General features: G+C 41.9%; 1 protein-coding gene across 2 annotated transcripts in view; it reads left to right on the forward strand.

The window, feature by feature from the left end:
* LOC121587472 (ran-binding protein 9) overlaps positions 1 to 15,911 on the forward strand; it is a 32,429-nt gene extending 16,518 nt beyond the window's left edge. For both annotated transcript variants that reach the window (XM_041904427.2, XM_041904428.2), the window contains exons 5-14: positions 1,283 to 1,305; positions 3,887 to 4,071; positions 4,518 to 4,630; positions 6,949 to 7,057; positions 7,185 to 7,339; positions 8,664 to 8,778; positions 10,083 to 10,207; positions 10,600 to 10,751; positions 13,151 to 13,262; positions 15,118 to 15,911. In XM_041904427.2, coding sequence (XP_041760361.1) covers positions 1,283 to 1,305; positions 3,887 to 4,071; positions 4,518 to 4,630; positions 6,949 to 7,057; positions 7,185 to 7,339; positions 8,664 to 8,778; positions 10,083 to 10,207; positions 10,600 to 10,751; positions 13,151 to 13,262; positions 15,118 to 15,248 — 1,220 coding nt within the window. In that variant the 3' untranslated portion in view covers positions 15,249 to 15,911. The remainder of the gene's footprint in view (positions 1 to 1,282; positions 1,306 to 3,886; positions 4,072 to 4,517; positions 4,631 to 6,948; positions 7,058 to 7,184; positions 7,340 to 8,663; positions 8,779 to 10,082; positions 10,208 to 10,599; positions 10,752 to 13,150; positions 13,263 to 15,117) is intronic.
* The last annotated feature ends 4,345 nt before the right edge of the window (positions 15,912 to 20,256 follow it).

The following is a 20,256-nucleotide window of genomic DNA, read 5'->3' on the forward strand; positions in this document are numbered from 1 at the left end:
GACCAACTCCATATTAATGCCCATGATTTTGGAATGTTCGACAATTGTTGGACAAGCAGTTGTCCACATACTTTTGGTCATGTAGTGTATCTCTCAGATATAGGACAGACACTTCAGAACAAAGTTCCTTTAGATTTTTTGGGGGGACTATCTGTTGTTCCTTGTAGTGGATCTGTTATTCAATGCATTTGTATGGGCTAATAGCGGTAAGGCCCAAAATAAATAGTTTTTCTTTCAATACATTTTGTATATAGTTTTTGATACTTCAAGGGGTCTTAATTCAAAATCAAAATGATCCCCGGTATGACCTTGTTAAAACAATTCCATATATCTTTGTAGTACCTCCCCCCCGGGGTATCATTATGCCTGGTAAAAAAACAAGCACTGCATTCCACAGTAAGAACCTTATACCAACGGTCAAGCATGGTGGTGGTAGTGTGATGTTTTCGGGATGCTTAAATTGCCTCAGGACCTGGACGACTTGTCTTAATAGAAGGAACCATGAATTCTGTTCTGTATCAGAGAATTTTACAGGAGAATGTCAGGCCATCCTTCTGTGAGCTGAAGCTGAAGCGCAGCTGGGTCATGCAGCAAGACTATCCAAAACAAACAATCAAGTCTACATGAAAATTGCTAAAAAGCAACATCTGAAGATTTGGAATGGCCTAGTCGAAGTCCAGACCTAATCCCAATTGAGAGGTTGTGGCAGGTTCATGCTTGAAAACCCACAAATGTCGCTGAGTTAAAGCATTTCTGCATGGAAGAGTGGGCCAAAATTCCTCCACAGCGACGTGAGAGACTTATCAACAACTACAGGAAGCATTTGGTTGCAGTCATTGGAGCTAAAGGTGGCACAACCAGTTACTGAGTGTAACGGGGAAATTACTTTTTCACACAGGGGCATTGGGTGTTGCATAGCTTTGTTTATGAAATAAATTAAATAAGTATGTAATTGTTGTGTTATTTGCTCACTCAGGTTCCCTTTTATCTAGTATTAGGTTTTGGTTGAAGATCTGATAACATTCAGTATCAAAAATATGCAAAGTAGAGAAAATTTGAAAGGGGGCAAATACTTTTCCACAGCACTGTATATCACTTTCATTTAGGTTCTGACTCAGTTTTAGAGGAACAGTCTTTCTTTTCCAGTTTTCGGTTCTGTTCCCTGAACCGTTTCCAACCCCTGGTTTGAATAGAGTTGATATGCTGCATCATGCATGCCTGTACTCAAAATAAGATATTCAGTCTGAGAGATGCTTTCTTTATCTTTTCTCCTATCCTCTAGGAATAGCCTTTATAGATCTACCGGTAAGTATCCTCCCTCTGCCCATTTCATATTTTTAAAGCTACATTCTGGGATTTTAAAACTGCAGCCCTGCCACTTTTGGTACACAACTGACCTGAAGGATGGGATAAGGGAAATGTAATCCTTCTCACTCATAGGCCGCACTGTAGATACATGAACTAACATTCAATTACATCTAAGAGAACGTTTTAACCCTATTTGAAGCTATACATTGTTTACATTATTTTTGTTCGTAAACAATAGAGTAATAATCTGGTATTTTGGGTTATGATAAAGACGTACAGTTGTGCTAAATTCATGAGACATTTATACATTATATTATTCAAGAATCAATGAGCAGGGTTCGTACATGAAAATCATGGAAAAGTCATGGAATTAAAAAAGTGTTTTTTCTAAGCCTGACATTTTCGAAAAATGATCAAATCTGAAAAGTCATGGAAATTAATTTCATAATTTATGTTAATGCATTTATCTAGGCACAGTTTTTAAATATCTTTTAAATAAAATAAAAATCTACATATCTGCCAGGATCGGAATGGCACTTTAGCGTTTCTGTGTTTGAGCACATCACCTGCATGTGTGCGAGACGAGTGGGCCGTAGTGGTGCACGACTCCAAGATTCTGAGTCAACTCCAACTCCTGTGGTTGGAGTCGAAGGAGTTTACTTTTACTTGACTTCCAAAACACTCTGAAATGGATGCGCACAACTTACGCAGCAGAGTCCTGTAGGAAGACTACATTTACGTTCTAGAGGACTGACATGAGCATTTGCTCATCAACTTAGCCTATACAGTGCATTCAGAAATTATTCAGAGCACTTCACTTTTTTCACATTTTGGTATGTTACAGCCTAATTCTAAAATGTATTAAATTGTTTTTTATTCCTCATCAATCTACACACAATACCCCATAATGACAAAGCAAAACAGGTTTTTAGAAATCTTTGCAAATGTCTTTACAAATAAAAAACAGAAATACCTTATTAACGTAAGTATTCAGACCCTTTGCTATGAGACTCGAAATTGAGCTCAGATGCATCCTGTTTCCATTGATCATCCTTGAGGTGTTACTACAACTTGATTGGAGTCCAACTGTGGTAAATTCAATTGATTGGACATGATTTGGAAAGGCACACACCTGTCTATATAAGGTCCCACAGTTGACAGTGCATGTCAGAGCAAAAAACAAGCCATGAGGTTGAAGGAATTGTCCGTAGAGCTCCGAGACAGGATTGTGTCAAGGCACAGATCTGGGGAAGGGTACCAAAAAATGTCTGCAGCATTGAAGGTCCCCAAGAACACAGTGGCCTCCATCATTCTTAAATGGAAGATGTTTGGAACCACCAACACTCTTCCTAGAGCTGGCCGCCCGGCCAAACTGAGCAATCGGGGGAGAAGGGTGTTGGTCAGGGAGGTGACCAAGAACACGATGGTCACTCTGACAGAGCTCTAGAATTCCTCTGTGGAGATGGGAGAACCTTCCAGAAGGACAACCATCTCTGCAGCACTCCACCAATCAGGCCTTTATGGTAGGGTGGCCAGACGGAAGCCACTCCTCAGGAAAAGGCACATGATAGCCGGCTTGGAGTTTGCCGAAAGGCACCTAAAGACTCTCAGACCATGAGAAACAAGATAGTCTGGTCTGATGAAACCAAGATTGAACTCTTTGGCCTGAATGCCAAGCGTCACGTCTGGAGGAAACCTGGCACCATCCCTACGGTGAAGAATGGTGGTGGCAGCATCATGCTGTGGGGTTGTTTTTCAGCGGCAGGGACTGGGAGACTACTCTGGATCGAGGCAAAGATGAACGGAGCAAAGTACAGAGAGATCATTGATGAAATCCTGCTCCAGAGCGCTGACGACCTCAGACTGGGGTGAAGGTTCACTTTCCAACAGGACAAGGACCCTAAGCGCAAAGCCAAGACAATGCAGGAGTGGCTTCGGGACAAGTCCTTGAGTGGCCCAGCCAGAAGACTGGGAGAAACTCCCCGAAAACAGGTGTGCCAAGCTTGTAGCGTCATTCCCAAGAAGACTCAAGGCTGTAATCGCTGCCAAAGGTGCTTCAACAAAGTACTGAGTAAAGGGTCTGAATACTTATGTAAATGTGATATTTCAGTTTAAAAAATATATATAAATTAGCAAACTTCTCTAAAAACCTGTTTTTTTCTTTAGTATTATGGGGTATTGTGTGGAGATTGATGAGGGGGGAAAAAACAATTTAATCAATTTTAGAATAAGGCTGTAACATAACAAAATGTGGAAATATTCAAGGGGTCTGAATTCTTTCCGAAGGCACTGTACATTATTCATAATTAAGTAATCATTAACTTTTGGTTCATGCCTGTGACCGACCAATACTTCACGAGGCGGCTTCTCTCCAATCTGAGACCTTGAAACTGAGATATCCCTTTCCGTTCTCAAAACAATGTTCTGGGCGTACTGTCAAATTGCTTATACTGATAGTGAGGATTCCTCCCAGGCACAATCAATCAGTCACTTGCATGAACCCAGTCGAATTGGTTATTAGAAAAGCACAAACAAAACATTTTCCTTCACACATCCCTTTTGTGTTCCCCCCCACTAGCTCAACATGTACCCCACAGTGGGGCTGCAGACCCCTGGGGAGGTTGTGGACTCCAACTTTGGCCAGCACCCGTTTGTGTTTGACATCGATGACTACATGCGCGAGTGGAGGACCAAGATCCAGGCCCAGATCGACAGATTCCCGATAGGGGACAGGGAGGGAGAGTGGCAGTCCATGATCCAGAAGTAAGTCCCTTCCCTTGTAGCTGTACACACCAAGGGAAACAGGAAACTACATTTCCCACCGGCTTCTGATGTAACTGGATCGACTTGTATTATTCCTGCTTTCAAATGCTCCTTGAAATCTCATATTTCCCAGTTGTGAAGGTGTAAATACGACGTGATTGTGTTAAAGTGATTTTGAAGTTAGAATAATTATTTTTCTAACATAGCTAACTTTATTTTTATTAGCAATCTTACGTACATTGACAAATGGCTTTGTTAAAAAACTGAAAGGTCACTGATGAAATGTATCTCCACTTGTAATTCGGAAAATGGAGGGTTGTTCAAGTGTTTATTTTCGAGTCTGAACCTCGTATTTCCAAATTCCCAACATAATTTGAAGGCAGCAAATCATATTATTTATATTCTCTCTAAGCTGTTATGTTTCTCCCACCTCTTTGTCTCCACAGAATGGTGGCATCCTACCTGGTCCACCATAGTTACTGTGTCACAGCCAAAGCCTTTGCCAAATCCACCAACCAGGCTGTGCACGAGGAGCTGATCTCCATCAAAAACAGACAGAGTGTGTTGTGTGTATGTGCGTGCGTGAAAGATGGGCTTGGGGTATGTGTCCTGTCATTGACTTATGTACAGTTGAAGTCTGAAGTTTACATACACTTAGGTTGTAGTCATTAAAACTTGTTTTTCAACCACACCACAAATTTCTTGTTAACAAACTATAGTTTTGGCAAGTCAGTTAGGACATCTTCTTTGTGCATGACACAAGTACTATTTCCAACAATTGTTTACAGACAGATTATTTCACTTATAATTCACTGTATCACAATTCCAGTGGGTCAGAAGTTTACATACACTAAGTTGACTGTGCCTTTAAACAGCTTGGAAAATTCCAGAAAATGATGTAATGGCTTTAGAAACTTCTGATAGGCTAATTACATTTTACATTTACGTCATTTAGCAGACACTTTTATCCAGAGCGACTTACAGTTAGTGAGTATATACATTATTTTATATATATATATATATATATTTTCATACTGGCCCCCCATGGGAATCGAACCCACAACCCTGGCGTTGCAAACGCCATGCTCTACCAACTGAGCTACATCCCTGCCGGCCATTCCCTCCCCTACCCTGGACGACTTGTGCGCCGCCCCATGGGTCTCCCGGTCGCGGCCGGCTATGACAGTGCCTGGATTCGAACCAGGATCTCTAGTGGCACAGCTAGCACTGCGATGCAGTGCCTTAGACCACTGCGCCACTCGGGAGACATTGAGTCAATTGGAGGTGTACCTTTGGATGTATTTCAAGGCCTACCTTCAAACTCAGTGCCTCTTTGCTTGACATCATGGGAAAATCAAAAGAAATCAGCCAAGACCTCAGAATTTTTTTTTAGACCTCCACAAGTCTGGTTCATCCTTGGGAGCAATTTCCAAACGCCTGAAGGTACCACGTTCATCTGTACAAACAATCATACGCAAGTATAAACAGCATGGGACCACGCAGTCGTCATACCGCTCAGGAAGGAGATGCGTTCTGTCTCCTAGAGATGAACGTACTTTGGTGCGAAAAGTGCAAATCAATCCCAGAACAACAGCAAAGGACCTTGTGAAGATGCTAGAGGAAACAGGTACAAAAGTATCTATATCCACAGTAAAACGAGTCCTATATCGACATTACCTGAAAGGCCGCTCAGCAAGGAAGAAGCCACTACTCCAAAACCGCCATAAAAAAGCCAGACTACGGTTTGCAACTGCACATGGGGACAAAGATCGTACTTTTTGGAGAAATGTCCTCTGGTCTGACGAAACAAAAATAGAACTGTTTGGCCATAATGTTATGTTATCGTTATGTTTGGAGGAAAAGGGGGGATGCTTGCAACCCGAAGAACACCATCCCAACCGTGAAGCACGGGGGTGGCAGCATCATGCTGTGGGGGGTGCTTTGCTGCAGGAGGGACTAGTGCACTTCACAAAATAGATGGCATCATGAAGAAGGAAAATCATGTGGATATATTGAAGCAACATCTCAAGACATCAGTCAGGAAGTTAAAGCTTGGTCGCAAATTGGTCTTCCAAATGGACAATGACCCCAAGCATACTTCCAAAGTTGTGGCAAAATGGCTTAAGGACAACAAAGTCAAGGTATTGGAGTGGCCATCACAAAGCCCTGACCTCAATCCTATAGAAAAGTTGTGGGCAGAACTGAAAAAGCGTGTGCGAGCAAGGAGGCCTACAAACCTGACTCAGTTACACCAGCTCTGTCAGGTTGAATGGGCCAAAATTCACCCAACTTATTGTGGGAAGCTTGTGGAAGGCTACCCAAAACGTTTGACCCAAGTTAAACAATTTAAAGGCAATGCTACCAAATACTAATTTGAGTGTATGTAAATGTCTGACCCACTGGGAATGTGATGAAATAAATAAAAGCTGAAATAAATCATTCTCTCTACTATTATTCTGACATTTCACATTCTTAAAATAAAGTGGTGATCCTAACTGACCTAAAACAGGGAATTTTAATTAGGATTAAATGTCAGGAATTGTGAAAAACTGAGTTTAAATGTATTTGGCTAAGGTGTATGTAAACTTCCGACTTCAACGGTATCTGCTTTGTTGAGTATATTATTAGTATTTTATGCTACATTCACATATTACAGTATGACAGGACTAGATGGATAGTTGTTGGTATAGGTGGAGCCATCACCATATTGCTAAGAGACACACCAAAATGGAATGGGCATAAGATATATGATTGTCCATAACACTTGTTCACATTTTGATGATCTCGGACCCTTGGAGAAGAATGTGAAATGCCATAACACTCAATAAGAAGTTTCCTAACAATATGTGAATGACTGTAAATGGGATGTGCTTGCAGAGATCCAGAAGCTGGTGTTGTCAGGCAGAATGGGAGAGGCCATCAAGAACACCCAACAGCTGTACCCCAGCCTATTGGAAAGGAACCCTGACCTGTTATTCATGCTGAAGTGAGTCACGGTCAGGGATAGGCAGTTTCGCCACATTTAAGGGGAAGTTCAGGATTTTACAACTTGGTGTTAGATGGTTCTTCAAGCTGAAAGTCGTTATAGATCCCTGAACCCCCTCATCTCTCAGGGTGAGACAGTTCATCGAGATGGTGAACGGGACTGACAGCGAAGTGCGCTGCCTGGGAGGCTGCAATCCCAAGTCCCAGGACAGCTACCCGGGCCCGCCCCCCCCCTTCAGCAGCCACAGCCACAAAGCCAGCAGCTCCCAGGCCTACCTCACAGGTACATGATACAGTGCATTTGGAAAGTATTCAGACCCTTTTCCCCCCACATTTTGTTATGTTATAGCCTTATTCTAAAATTGATTAAATAAATAAAAATCCTTATCAATCTACACACAATACCCCAGTTTTTAGAATATTTTGCTAATTTATAAAAAATTAAAACAGAAATACAGTATTTACATAAGTATTCAGACCCTTTGCTATGAGACTTGAAATTAAGCTCAGGTGCATCATGTTTCCATTGATCATCCTTGAGATGTTTCTACAACTTGATTGGAGTCCACCTGTGGTAAATTCAATTGATTGGACATGATTTGGAAAGGCACACACCTGTCTATATAAGGTCCCACAATTGACAGTGCATATCAAAAACCAAGCCATGAGGTTGAAGGAATTGTCCATAGAGCTCAGAGACAAGTTTGTGTCAAGGCACAGATCTGGGGAAGGGTACCAAAAAATGTCTGCAGCATTGAAGGTCCCCAAGAACAAAGTGTCCTCCATCATTCTTAAATGGAAGACATTTGTAACCACCAAGACTCTTCCTAGAGCTGGCCGCCCGGCCAAACTGAGCAATTGGGGGAAGAAGGGTTGTAATCGAGGCTGTAATCGCTGCCAAAGGTGCTTCAACAAAGTACTGAGTAAAGGGTCTGAACACTTATGTAAATGTGATATTTCTGTTTTTTTTTTTTTTCATAAATGTGCAAACATTTCTAAAAACCTGTTTTTGCTTTGTCATAATTGAGGAGTAAAAATTCAATTTAATCAATTTTAGAATAAGGCTGTAATGTAACAAAATATGGAAAAGGTCAAGGGGTCTTAATACTTCCGAATGCACTGTATATTCACTCATCTTGGTTGTGTTCATTAGGCACTAAACACTAAACAGACCCAAACAGGTATGTACTGTTCATTAAACAGTAAACAGGGATGTGCTGTTTATTAGGCTAAACAGGCCAAAATGGGGATGTACTATCTGAAATGGTCCAATTGTTTATGTTTTCCGTTGCACCACGTTTTGCTACAGTTTTGCTCCCTTATGAATATTACTCTGGGGCGTGTTCATTAGGTACCAAATGGAAGAAAACTGACTGAAACAGGGAGGGACTACCTGCACGTGTCCAATAAGAAATTGTTATTTTGGTTTTTTATTGCAAAATGTTTTAAAATGTTCTCCATTGCATGCCCTAATGAACACGACCCAGACCTGGATCAAATACATTTAGTCAAATACTTGAGGTGTGCTTTATTTAGCTTGCCATTCTCCTTGTTTGTGTCTAGTATGGTGTTTTCACGACTGTATGCATGTCCTGGTTGCACCCCAGGGTTCGACGGCGGCTGCTGCAATGGGGTGACCTCCAGTATGGTCCACCCCGCCCTCCCCGCAACCGAGGTCAACGCCCTCAATGGCAGCCACAGCCTGCAGCAGCTTAACACCAGGTACTGAACATGCACAAGACTATAATGTACTGAACACGCACATAAGACTATGTACTGAACAAACTAACCAACATCAGGTACTGACAGGGCTCTATTTATTAATTTTTTTACTGGTGCACCCAACTTTAAGTTAGGAGCACCACATGAAATTGAGGAGCACCAGATTGTGAAGCACCAGTTTATATGCAGGCTGTCCGCGGGTCCTTAAAAAGTCTTAGATTTTCAAGATGTTAGAGAGCTCGACATGTAGCCTACGACTCTGTGTGTGTGCCACTGCAAGTCGGCCTTTGCCAGATGAGAGCACAGCGAGTAAGGTAGGCTACAAAATAGATAGCCAATTCGAAACATTGCTTGTAGCTTGGGTAGTTAGCTCACTTCGTTACCTAGCTAGTTAACGATTTAGCTATTAAATCATTTGGTCAAACAGTAAAGTGCATTCTCTTCAGTGGCGACCCATCATTCAGAGCAGGTGGGGCAGGGCCTGAATGCTAAGCGTCATGTCTGGAGGAAACCTGGTACCATCACTACGGTGAAGCATGGTGGTGGCAGCATCATGCTGTGGGGATGTTTTTCAGTGGCAGATACTGGGAGTCTAGTCAGGATCAAGGGAAAGTACAGAGAGATCCTTGATGAAAACCTGCTCCAGAGCGCTCAGGACCTCAGACTGGGGCGAAGGTTCACCTTCCAACAGGACAACGACCCTAAGCACACAGCCAAGACAACGCAGGAGTGGCTTCGGCACAAGTCTCTGAATGTCCTTGAGTTCACTTGAGCTCATTTTCGAGTCATTGCAAAGGGTCTGAATACTTATGTAAAGAAGGTATTTGGGTTTTTGATTTTTAATACATTTTCAAAAAATTCTAAAACCTGTTTAAGCTTTGTCATTATGGGATATGTATTGTGTATAGATTGAAAAACAATTAAATCCATTTTAGAATAAGGATGTAATGTAACAAAATGTGGAAAAAGTCCAGGGGTCTGAATACTTTCCGAATGCACTGTATAGCCAATACTAAGTAGCTTGTAAACACCTCAACATTCATCCAACACTAGATAAAAAAAATTAAAAAACATACAATATATACCCAACACTATGCAGTCTTGCACAGCCTGCTTAACATCTACCCCCAACACAATATATTGACAATGTATCACATAACCAACAACTGATCTACAAATCACCTTACATGCCAAATAACTACTCATTATGTTATTAAGATTAGAAATTCTATCACTGTGCCTTGCTTTTCTCAAACTGATCCCCTCAAACACGCTGATTGTCTGCCTACTGTTTTACCCCCCAGTACTGATGTGGACATGAAGGTAGACCACTTCACCAACGGAGTTACTGAGTCCTCCTCTAATGGCTTCCTCCTCAATGCCACCTCCAAACACGGAGCCCAGACCGAGGACTGTGACGCAGACATGGGTGAGTGACAGGCCATGACATCCACATGAGTTGAAACAATTTTGCAGCTATTCATTGTTTACATTCTTGTTGTTTGTAAACGATAAAGTAATAAAACCTTATTTTTGGGGTTATGATAAGACAGTTGTGCTAAACTCATGAGGCATTTATAACTTCTATTATTCAAGAATCAGTGGGAAAATAGCAACAATTGAAATGATCATTTAACAGATTGCACCTTTTTAAAATATTCCCATCGAATATCATGAAATATCATTTGTCACAGAAAAAAGAGGGGGTCTACAACTGACATGATTGACAATCATGTCTGCCTCTTTCAAAACCACCCCTCTGAGTGGCTGAATGGTATGTCCCAATGTGACGCGCATGTTTGATTGGTTCTGTGCCAACAGAGTTGGAATCGGCCCAGTCCAAGAGGCAGCTGTGCGGGGGAAGCCAGGCGGCCATCGAGAGGATGATCCACTTTGGCCGGGAGCTTCAGAGCATGAGTGAGCACAAACGCCGCGAGTGCGGCAAGAACTCGGCCAACAAGAAGATGCTCAAGGTACTCTCCATCTAGCAATAATGTTCAAACGACTTCAGATATACAGGTAAAAGTCAGTAAATTAGAATATTTTGAAAAACTTGATTTATTTCAGTAATTGCATTCAAAAGGTGTAACTTGTACATTATATTTATTCATTGCACACAGACTGATGCATTCAAATGTTTATTTCATTTAATTTTGATGATTTGAAGTGGCAACAAATGAAAATCCAAAATTCCGTGTGTCACAAAATTAGAATATTACTTAAGGCTAATACAAAAAAGGGATTTTTTAGAAATGTTGGCCAACTGAAAAGTATGAAAATGAAAAATATGAGCATGTACAATACTCAATACTTGGTTGGAGCTCCTTTTGCCTCAATTACTGCATTAATGCGGCGTGGCATGGAGTCGATGAGTTTCTGGCACTGCTCAGGTGTTATGAGAGCCCAGGTTGCTCTGATAGTGGCCTTCAACTCTTCTGCGTTGTTGGGTCTGGCATTCTGCATCTTCCTTTTCACAATACCCCACAGATTTTCTATGGGGCTAAGGTCAGGGGAGTTGGCTGGCCAATTTAGAACAGAAATACCATGGTCCGTAAACCAGGCACGGGTAGATTTTGCGCTGTGTGCAGGCGCCAAGTCCTGTTGGAACCTGAAATCTCCATCTCCATAGAGCAGGTCAGCAGCAGGAAGCATGAAGTGCTCTAAAACTTGCTGGTAGACGGCTGCGTTGACCCTGGATCTCAGGAAACAGAGTGGACCGACACCAGCAGATGACATGGCACCCCAAACCATCACTGATGGTGGAAACTTTACACTAGACTTCAGGCAACGTGGATCCTGTGCCTCTCCTGTCTTCCTCCAGACTCTGGGACCTCGATTTCCAAAGGAAATGCAAAATTTGCTTTCGTCAGAAAACATGACTTTAGACCACTCAGCAGCAGTCCAGCTCTTTTTTTCCTTAGCCCAGGTGAGACGCTTTCGCGCTGTTTCTTGGTCAACAGTGGCTTGACACGAGGTATGCGGCAGTTGAAACCCATGTCTTTCAAGCGTCTCTTGGTGGTGGATCTTGAAGCCCTGACTCCAGCAGCTGTCCACTCCTTGTGAATCTCCCCCCACATTTTTGAATGGGTTTTTTTCACAATCTTGACTAGGCGCGGTGATCCCTATCGCTTGTACACTTTTTTCTGACCACAGTTTTTCCTTCCCTTTGCCTCTCTATTAATGTGTTTGGACACAGAGCTCTGAGAACAGCCAGCCTCTTCTGCAATAACCTTTGTGTCTTTCCCTCCTTGTGCAATGTGTCGATGGTCGCCTTTTTGGACAGCTGTCAAATCTGAAGTCTTCCCCATGTTTGTGTAGGCTTCAGAACTGGACTGAGAGACCATTTAAAGCCCTTTGCAGGTGTTTTGAGTTAATCAGCTGATTAGTTTGTGGCACCAGGTGTCTTCAAAATGTAACCCTTACACAATATTCTAATTTTGTGACACACGGAATTTTGGATTTTCATTTGTTGCCACTTCAAATCATCAAAATTAAATGAAATAAACATTTGAATGCATTAGTCTGTGTGCAATGAATAAATATAATGTACAAGTTACACCTTTTGAATGCAATTACTGAAATAAATCAAGTTTTTCAAAATATTCTAATTTACTGACTTTTACCTGTATAGCCCTATGTAATACCTATAAAGCCTTGGGGATGTCAATTATTTTGTTGGGAATGTTTGCGTTTATTTCACATTACCATTACTAGGGGTGTGACGTTTCAATGTTTAAACATAATTGGGATCGTTAACATTGACATTTGTATTTTTTTAATCACAGTGCAGTTATTACAAAACTACCACTAACGGGTCCCGATCATCATCATAAAGAAACAAATTATTGTAATACCTACAACCCCTAACGCAACAATGCTGTAACGTTAGGAGGAGATATGCATCTTTCAAATTATTTGCCACGGATATAATCTTTAACAGTTGGAAATATCAAATCAAATAAAAAATATGGCAGAGTGAGACAGAGAAGCGACAGCAGCGAAGTCCTGTATGGCAATACTTTGAGAAGTTAAATGAGAAGGTGGTGAAATGCAAAGTTTGCGAGGTAGAATTGAGCTACAGTGGCAGTACAGGTGTAATGCTGAAAGGGAGGCACCGTGAGACCCTGCATGTGCGGTAGCTAATGGGGATCCTACTAAACGAAACCACCACTGCTAATATGACCACGGATCAGTTGCGTCAACTTTAAACGTATTGTATAATTTGAGGTTACTGCACCCCTCTCTCTTTTTGCTGCACTGTCTTCTTCCCATCACTCGTTCTTCTTGGCTGTCTTTTCACTTTCTCTCTTTTCCCTGTCTATCTATTTCTACTTCCCAATCTCTTTCTTTCTTTCTTCCTCTCCCTCTGTAGGATGCATTCAGTCTGCTGGCCTACTCAGACCCGTGGACTAGCCCAGTGGGCTACCAGCTGGACTCTATCCAGAGGGAACCTGTGTGTTCCACACTCAACAGTGCAATACTAGGTAGGTACACCACGACTGGTGAGGGAATACCGCATACAGTTGTGGACAAATATATATTGGCACCCTTGCACTTTTCTTAAATAATTCCTTATTTGTTCTAAAATAAGTTGAGGGAAAAAAAGTGTTTACAGACGTGTTTAATACATTTATGTATTAGATACACTGTATTAGAATATTTATGAAATGCACATTGTTATATTTGGTAGCACTTGGAGTGGAACGAATGTGGGTGCGACTATGTCTATATAAGGGTGCTAATATAAAAAACTCACAAAAGCTCTGACGAAGGCCTTGAGGCCGATACGTAAAGCTTATTAAAGAGCAGTGATACTGTCAAGAGTTTCTTCTTCTTTTTTTCACATCTTATTCAACTGTTACCATGCACCTGCAAAAAAGATAGCTCAGAGGTGCGAGTGCCTTTTGAATTCTAAAATAAGTTGAAAGAAAGAAATTGGTCTCCACACCCTGTTATTGGATTTTCAACATTGCAGAACCAACGACCAAATGAAGCATTCAAAGAAAAGAACACGGGGGAGGTTTGATAATGCTGTGGGGTTGCTTTGCTGCCTCTTGTACTCGGGACCTTGAACTTTTGCAAGACATCAAGAAATCAGCAGATTATCAAGGTGTGGGACTTCCAACAGGATTAACAACCCCGAACACACATCAAAAGCACCCTGGAATGGTTCAAAAAGAAACGCTGGACTGTTCTGGAGTGGCCAGCGAAGAGTCCAGATCTGAATCACATCCATATAACCTATGACGATATCTGAAAATAGCAGTTGGCTGAGGGCACCCCTCAAACATTGAAGAATTAGAACCGTTTGCTGCTGTAGAGTGGGCCAAATTGCCAGTAGAAGGGGGAAGCAAGCTCATTGATGGCTACAAGAAGTGTTTGTCAGCAGTTATCTTGGCCAAAGGCAGTGCAGCGAAGTACTTGCTCCGGGGTGCCAATCATTTTGTTTTACAAAATAAAAATTGTAAACTAAAGTTTACAAAACAAAAATTGGTTCTGCAATGTTGAAAATCCAATAACAAGGTGTGGAGACCAAACTTTATTTTCAATTTCTACTTATTTTACAAGAAAATAGGGAATTATTGAAAAGTGCAAGAGCGTCAATATATTTGGCCGCAACTGTACATATATTCACTTCAAAGCCTATCAGCCAATTCCTAGGTCAATTCCCAGTCCAGCAGTCTATTGTTATACCATACTAGAACATCTCCATTGAACATGCTTTTTAGTCTAGAACTTGGCTTAATCTGTGTCCGGGAAACCGGCCCTGTAAATTTAACATTTTGATTAGACTAATGCTGGTTCTGTATAAATAATGCTCATTTTGTGTATATTTACGTGACATGGACCGAAGTTATTTACCCATGTGGTCATAAATGGAAAGAATGGCAGTATCACCTCATTCCAATTTTTTTAAATTACTCTTTTAGCAGTGTCCTTAGCTACTATTTTGTGGATAATTGGTGTAATGCATTGCCTATGTATGTGCTATGTAGCACTCCTCTCCTAGGGACTTCCCATTGCAAAAAAAGACAGTGTCCTTAGCTACTAGGCCTATGTTATGGATATGAAGTGTAATGTCTTGCCTATTGATGTTAGACATTTATGGATCTAGGAAAGTATGTAGTTTGTGTTGAATCAAATAATATTTTTTTTGTAGATGTAATACAATGTTTTGTAGATGTAATACAAAGGCCCTTATGTAGCTCTTCCCCTTTAGATGAATAGCCTAATTCTTTGGCTACTATGTAGTGGATATGAAGGTGTTATGCATTGCCTATGGATTTGTTATGTATCCCTTACATAGCTGTCCTCTCTCTCTCTCCTCCCCCCCATCAGAGACTCATAACCTGCCAAAGCAGCCCCCTCTGGCCAAGGCTGTGGGACAGGCCACTCAGTGCCTGTCCATCATGGCACACTCCGGAAGTGGCTCCTGCGCTTTCGCTGCTGTGGACGATTACCTGCACTAGCCACACAGACATACACAGGTCCCCCACCTCCACCCTGACACAAACTCAATCTGGATCCCTCCACTCCCCTGACTAGCCTGCATTCAGATTCTCCAACCTACCCATGGTGTGCACTCATTCACTCCACCTAATGCATTTAAAAGCATTGGATTAGTGTATGCCTGGAGGGAAGTGTACGAATGCACACTTTGGGAAAGGGTGGAGAATCGGCATGGTGCAGTCACACAAGCGTGCCCACATTATTTTGGTTGATAGGGGGAGGAGGGAAATGGCAAAGACTATTAAATTATCCACCCTGATCTGTGTGACCATGGCAAACTGTGCAGGCAGCCTAGTCTCATAGACTAGACGTAACATAGTAAAGTAAATCCGGAACACTCAAATTAATATGATATGTTATGTTTGGTATGGTTACATAAGACAGACGGTTACTTAAGGCAAAAACAAAAGTTGGTCGGGGTGGATGGTTGGGCGTCAAGCAACCCAAAGGTTGCGATTTCGAATCTGATCACGGATTGTAGTTAATTAGCAACTTTTCAACTACTTACTGCTTTTTAGCTACTTTGCAAATACTTAGTGTGTTAGCTAACCGTTCCACTAACCCTTTTAGCTAACCCTAACCATTTAACCTAACCTTAACCTTAACCCCTTACCCTAACATTAGCCACCTAGCTAGAATTCGTAACATATTTTACATTTTTGCAAATTCGTAACATATTGTACATTAAGCAAATTCGTAACATATCATACGGAATGGGTGATGGACATTCACAAATTAATACATACCATACGACACATTTAACATATCATAATAAATCCTTTGTCTCGGATTTACATACAGAATAATACAAAATGCTCTGAGACCAGGTTGGTGCAGGGTATTCATATCCACTCTCCCAAACTACTGTGCAAAGGTGGACAACCCTGGTCTGAAGAACAAGGAATGGCTTTCCAGTGACCACACAACACCAACCCATGGTCGACAATATATGTTGACCATCTACCTTTGAAAATCCAAAATTTGGTCACTTTAAATCTCTGACCAACTACAGTGCATTTGGAAATTATTCAGACCCCTTGACTTTTTCCACATTTTGTTACGTTACAGCCTTCTAAAATTGATAATTATTTTTTCCCTCATCAATCTACACACAATACCCCATAATGACCAAGCGAAAACAGGTTTTAGAAAATGTTAGCAAATGTATTAAAAATTAAAAACAAAAATACTTTATGTACGTAAGTATTCAGACCCTTTGCTATGAGACTCAACATTGAGCTCAGTTGCATCCTGTTTCCATGGATCATCCTTGAGATGTTTCTACAACATGATTGGTCCCCCTGTGGTAAATTCAATTGATTGGACATGATTCGGAAAGACACGCCTGTCTATATAAGGTCCCACAGTTGACAGTTCATGTCAGAGCAAAGACCAAGCCATGAGGTCGAAGGAATTGTCCGTAGAGCTCAGAGACAGGATTGGGGAAGGGTACCAAAACGTTTCTTCAGCATTGAAGGTCCCCAAGAACACAGTGGCCTCCATCATTCTTAAATGGAAGAAGTTTGGAACCACCAAGACTCTTCCTAGAGCAATCGGGGGAGAAGGGCTTTCATCAGGGAGGTGACCAAGAACCCGATGGTCACTCTGACAGAGCTCCAGAGTTCTTCTGTGGAGATGGGAGAACCTTCCAGAAGGACAACCATCTCTGCAGCACTCCACCAATCAGACCTTTATGGTAGAGTGGCCAGACAGAAGCCACACCTCAGTAAAAGGCACATGACAGCCCGCTTGGAGTTTGCCAAAAGGCACCTAAAGGACTCTCAGACCATGAGAAACAAGATTCTCTGGTCTGATAAAACCAATATTGAACTCTTTGGCCTGAATGCAAAGTGTGACGTCTGGAGGAAACCTGGTACCATCCCTATGGTGAAACATGGTGGTGGCAGCATCATGCTGTGGGGATGTTTTTCAGCGACAGGGAGACTAGTCAGGGTTGAGGGAATGATGAACGTAGCAAAGTACAGAGAGATCCTTGATGAAAACCTGCTCCAGACCATTCAGGACCTCAGACTGGGGTGAAGGTTCACCTTCCAACAGGACCACAACCCTAAGCACACAGCCAAGCCAACGAAGGAGTGGCTTCAGGACAAGTCTCTGAATGTCCTTGAGTGGCCCAACCAGAGCCAGAACCCGATCGAACATCTCTGGAGAGACCTGAAAATAGCTGTGCAGCGACGCTCCCCATCCAACCTCACAGAGTTTGAGAGAATCTGCAGAGAAGAATGGGAGAACCTCCCCAAATACAGGTGTGCCAAGCTTGTAGTGTCATACCCAAGAAGACTCAAGGCTGTAATCGCTGCCAAAGGTGCTTTAACAAAGTACTGAGTAAAGGGTCTGAATACTTATGCAAAATTTTATAAAAAACAGTTTTTGCTTTGTCATTATGGGGTATTGTGTGTAGATTGATGAGGGAAAAAAAGCTTTTTAATCCATTTTAAAATAAGGTAACACGTAACAAAATGTGGAAAAAGTCAAGGGGTCTGAATACTTTCTGAATGCACTGTATATGTACTACACTAACCAACCATGCCAGGCGGGCCAATATAACCACAGAAGACGAGAGTATTCTGACCCATTCTAGTCTATTTATACCCGGGTTTGCAGAGTACGCTATCCAATCCCACCTCGAGAAACCAACTCCTCAGCGGTGCAAAAGATGGCACTCCCCAAATCCCTCGACATCAGTGACTGGTGATGCTTGTGGACTTGACACTTTGAAGAAGCCTGTAAGAGAATCCACAGTCCTGACTTTTCTAATATTTTTTGTGTTTATTTGGGTGAGGGGCAGTAGGTGGGTGGTAAGGCTGTTTCCGTTTCCTGGTTTACAAGGCATTGTGCAAATGATGATGATGATTATTATCCTAGTTATATTATTCGTTTTATTCTTACTTGCATACACAGTATATTTGTTGAGCGCATCAAATAATAAAGGTCCCAATCCCACCAATCCTTACTAGTGACAAGTGTCAGCGTGTGTACATGTTAACATTTCTATGGAAAAAAAATCATTAATTAGCTACCAAAAGAAAGGAAACAATCATTTAAAAAAAAAAGTACCCCCAAAGCATCACCCTAGCTAGGTTTCCATACAATTGGTGACAGATTTTCATGTGAATATTCTAAAATCTGCATAAAAACAATATGCTCATTTTCCCACCAGAGATGTGTTACATATTTTAAGCTGTACGTGATGACAGTGCACATAAAAATACCTTTTGCGGTTAAATTCCCATGTACTGAATAAAAAATACAAGTTAAATGTGTTTCCATCGCATTTTCAACTCTGCTGATATTTTTCTCACAAAAAATGTTGCATTATATAGCGAGTGTGCCCACTCTGGTATTGGCACATGCACTCTAGCCAACAGCGCGCAGGCAACATGATGATACTATTATGGACAAAAGAGCTACCCAAGTACCTGACATGTACCCCCTTTTCCCGAACTGCACAGCAGATTTGATGCAATGTTATGATATTTTTGTATTTCCTAATAAAGTAATGTCTATCGCGTATCCTTTACCCACAAAGAACTTGGGAGCCAAAAGCCCTTTTTGCTTGATTTTGAAAGCTAAGATCCAACCCCTGGTGGTATTTTTATTTATATTTATATTTTTTTTTTAATGAAATGTCACGCTATATACGAACAACAACTTACAGATGCACACAAACTATGACTACATCTCATCTTCCCAGACCTGCATGCTACGGACAACGAACACAATTGCATTTTATCGATGGCAATGTGAATGCACAGAGATACCGTGACGAGATCCTGAGGCCCATTGTCGTCCCATTCATCCGCCGCCATCACCTCATGTTTCAGCATGATAATGCACAGCCCCAAGATAATCTAAAGCACTCAGACCATGAGAAACTAGATTATCTGGTCTGATGAAACCAAGATTGAACTCTTTGGACTGAATGCCAAGTGTCACATCTGGAAGAAACTTGGCACCATCCCTACGGTGAAGCATGGTGGTGGCAACATCATGCTGTGGGGATGTTTTTCAGCAGCAGGGACTGGGAGACTAGTCAGGATCGAGGGAAAGATGAAGGGAGCAAAGTACTGAGAGATCCTTGATGAAAACCTGCTCAGGACCTCAGACTGGGGTGACGGTTCACCTTCCAACAGGACAACGCCCCTAAGCACACAGCCAAGACAATGCAGGAGTGGTTTCAGGGCAATTCTCTGAATGTCCTTGAGTGGCCCAGCCAGAGCCCGGACTTCAACCAGATCTCTGGAGAGACCTGAAAATAGCTGTGCGGTGACGCTCCACATCCAACCTGACAGAGATTGAGAGGATCTGCAGAGAACAATGGGAGAAACTCCCCAAATACAGTTGTGCCAAGCTTGTAGCGTCATTCCCAAGAAGACTTCAGGCTGTAATCGCTGCCAAAGGTGCTTCAACAAAGTACTGAGTAAAGGGTCTGAATACTTATTTCATATTTCTATTTTTACATTTAAAAAAAACTGTTTTTGCTTTGTCTTTATGGGGTATTGTGCGTAGATTGATGAGGAAAAAACTATTTAATCAATTTTAGAATAAGGCTGTAACGTAACAAAATGTGGAAAAGGTTAAGGGGTCAGAATACTTTCCGAATGCACTGTAGAAGACTGGTGATTGCGGACTACGGGGGAAAAAGAGAGGACTGAGCACGCCCCCATTCTCATTGACGGGGCTGTAGTGGAACAGGTTGAGACCTTCAAGTTCCTTGGTGTCCACATGAACAACAAACTCATGGTCCAAACACACCAAGACAGTCGTGAAGAGGGCACGACAAAGCCTATTTCCCCTCAGGAGACTGAAAAGATTTGGCATGGGTCCTCAGATCCTTAAAAAGTTCTACAGCTGCACCATCAAGAGCATCCTGACTGGTTGCATCACCGCCTGGTATGGCAACTGCTCGGCCTCCGACCACAAGGCACTACAGAGGGTAGTGCGTTG

Source organism: Coregonus clupeaformis, chromosome 18 (genome assembly GCF_020615455.1).
Source record: "Coregonus clupeaformis isolate EN_2021a chromosome 18, ASM2061545v1, whole genome shotgun sequence".
Classification (NCBI taxonomy): domain Eukaryota; kingdom Metazoa; phylum Chordata; class Actinopteri; order Salmoniformes; family Salmonidae; genus Coregonus; species Coregonus clupeaformis.